General features: G+C 41.5%; 1 protein-coding gene across 1 annotated transcript in view; it reads left to right on the forward strand.

Annotated features, from left to right (window-relative positions):
- Nucleotides 1-1,452, forward strand: part of LOC117738753 (intermediate filament family orphan 1-like) — a 9,718-nt gene extending 8,266 nt beyond the window's left edge. Inside the window, exons 8-9 of the mRNA XM_034544855.1 lie at nt 520-650; nt 1,281-1,452. Coding sequence (XP_034400746.1) covers nt 520-650; nt 1,281-1,452 — 303 coding nt within the window. The remainder of the gene's footprint in view (nt 1-519; nt 651-1,280) is intronic.
- Nucleotides 1,453-1,868: the final 416 nt, after the last annotated feature.

Raw genomic sequence — 1,868 nt, forward strand, 5'->3', positions numbered from 1 at the left:
GCCTCTTCACACACTTCTCATTACCCATGAGCCTCTTCACACACTTCTCATTACCCATGAGCCTCTTCACACACTTCTCATTACCCATGAGCCTCTTCACACTTCTCATTACCCATGAGCCTCTTCACACACTTCTCATTACCCATGAGCCTCTTCACACTTCTTATTACCCATGAGCCTCTTCACACACTTCTTATTACCCATGAGCCTCTTCACACACTTCTTATTACCCATGAGCCTCTTCACACACTTCTCATTACCCATGAGCCTCTTCACACTTCTCATTACCCATGAGCCTCTTCACACTTCTTATTACCCATGAGCCTCTTCACACACTTCTCATTACCCATGAGCCTCTTCACACACTTTCTTGGTGAAATGCACCTTGGGAGTCGTAGTTAACGTCCACCTCAAAGTTTCTTAATGTCTACAGACGTGCGCGCCTTCAACTTTGAAGTCTATGTTTTTTTGTTTTTTTTAATCTTAATCTTGATCTTAATCTCAATCTTTCCCCGTCAGGTGGATCTGGCGACGGCCAAGAGCGACATGAACCGCCACCTGCACGAGTACATGGAGATGTGCTCCATGAAGAGAGGCCTGGACGTCCAGATGGAGACCTGCAGGAGACTCATCACACAGAGCGGAGACAGGTGAGACGCACACACACACACACACACACACAGGTAAACGTTGTCCTGTGATATTGTGATAAACACTCACAGATATAAGTATACTGCCCATTAAAAATGCAGTTTTACTCACTAAAAGAAATAAAAAGGATAGATTTTGATATCTTATTATAACTTAATAAGTGAGTTGAATGCATTGAAAGATTTATTGACCTTTTTTCACGGCACTGTTATTATTATTAATATTTCCAGAATCTGTAAAGAGTCTTTTAAGCCGATGAAACGTAAAAATGTAAACGTCTTTAAACTCGATACCTTTTCACAACCAAGAAATATTGAGACTGCATTAATGTAATTTTTTTTTTTTAATCGTGACGGTTAGAAGTTCGTCTTTTTAGTATTTATTTTTTAATTTTTTTAATACAGTCTTTTATTCATATCTTCCTTGTTTCAATTTCATTTTTCAGGGCTCTTTTTAAGATTTCTCGTCCACATTTGTGTAAAAAATACCCTAAAAAGCTGCTGAATGAACCTCGAGCTGAGAATATTTATTTTTTCCGTGACACGAGAAGTCGCTTTCGGGCTCAACGCGTCGGAAACATTTTTGACATTTTCGAAGCGATGAAGTTTACGTTTGTTTTCGCTCAACAGGACGTCGCCCTCGCTCGTCGCGCTGACGGCGGACGACTCCGACGGCGAGGAGAAGAAGAAGACGAAGAAGAAGAAGAAGAAGAACCCGGCTCTCCACGCCGAGTCCGAGAACGGCGTTTCTTACTGCGACGCCAACGCCGCCATCCCCCCCCTGACCTGGAGGAAACCCTAACACACACACACACACACACACACACACACTGCTGGTAGATGACGCTCCTCTCTCCCTCCAGTGCCTCTGTGGGTTTTAAGGTGGACGTTTATGTTAAAACCAGCAGATGTCAAAATATCCTTTTTAATCTTTAAGCTTCTCTAAAAGCAGCCGGTCCGATAATGCAAAAACAAAGTGGATTTATTCTGTATAAATTAAAGAAATCGTCCACACAAAACCAGAATTAGCTTGCACAGCTTGTAGAGTGAATTACAAAAAGAAAACCGTTTTTAAAAAAACAACAAAAAAAATGCAGTAATTCTTCACTCGATGTTTAACCGCTGCCCTCCTGTGGTCATCGACTGTAACTGCACCTCGAGGGCAAACGGAACGAAACGGCCCTTTAAAAATAATGAAATATAAAAAAAACGTATAAG

Source organism: Cyclopterus lumpus, chromosome 11 (genome assembly GCF_009769545.1).
Source record: "Cyclopterus lumpus isolate fCycLum1 chromosome 11, fCycLum1.pri, whole genome shotgun sequence".
NCBI lineage: Eukaryota > Metazoa > Chordata > Actinopteri > Perciformes > Cyclopteridae > Cyclopterus > Cyclopterus lumpus.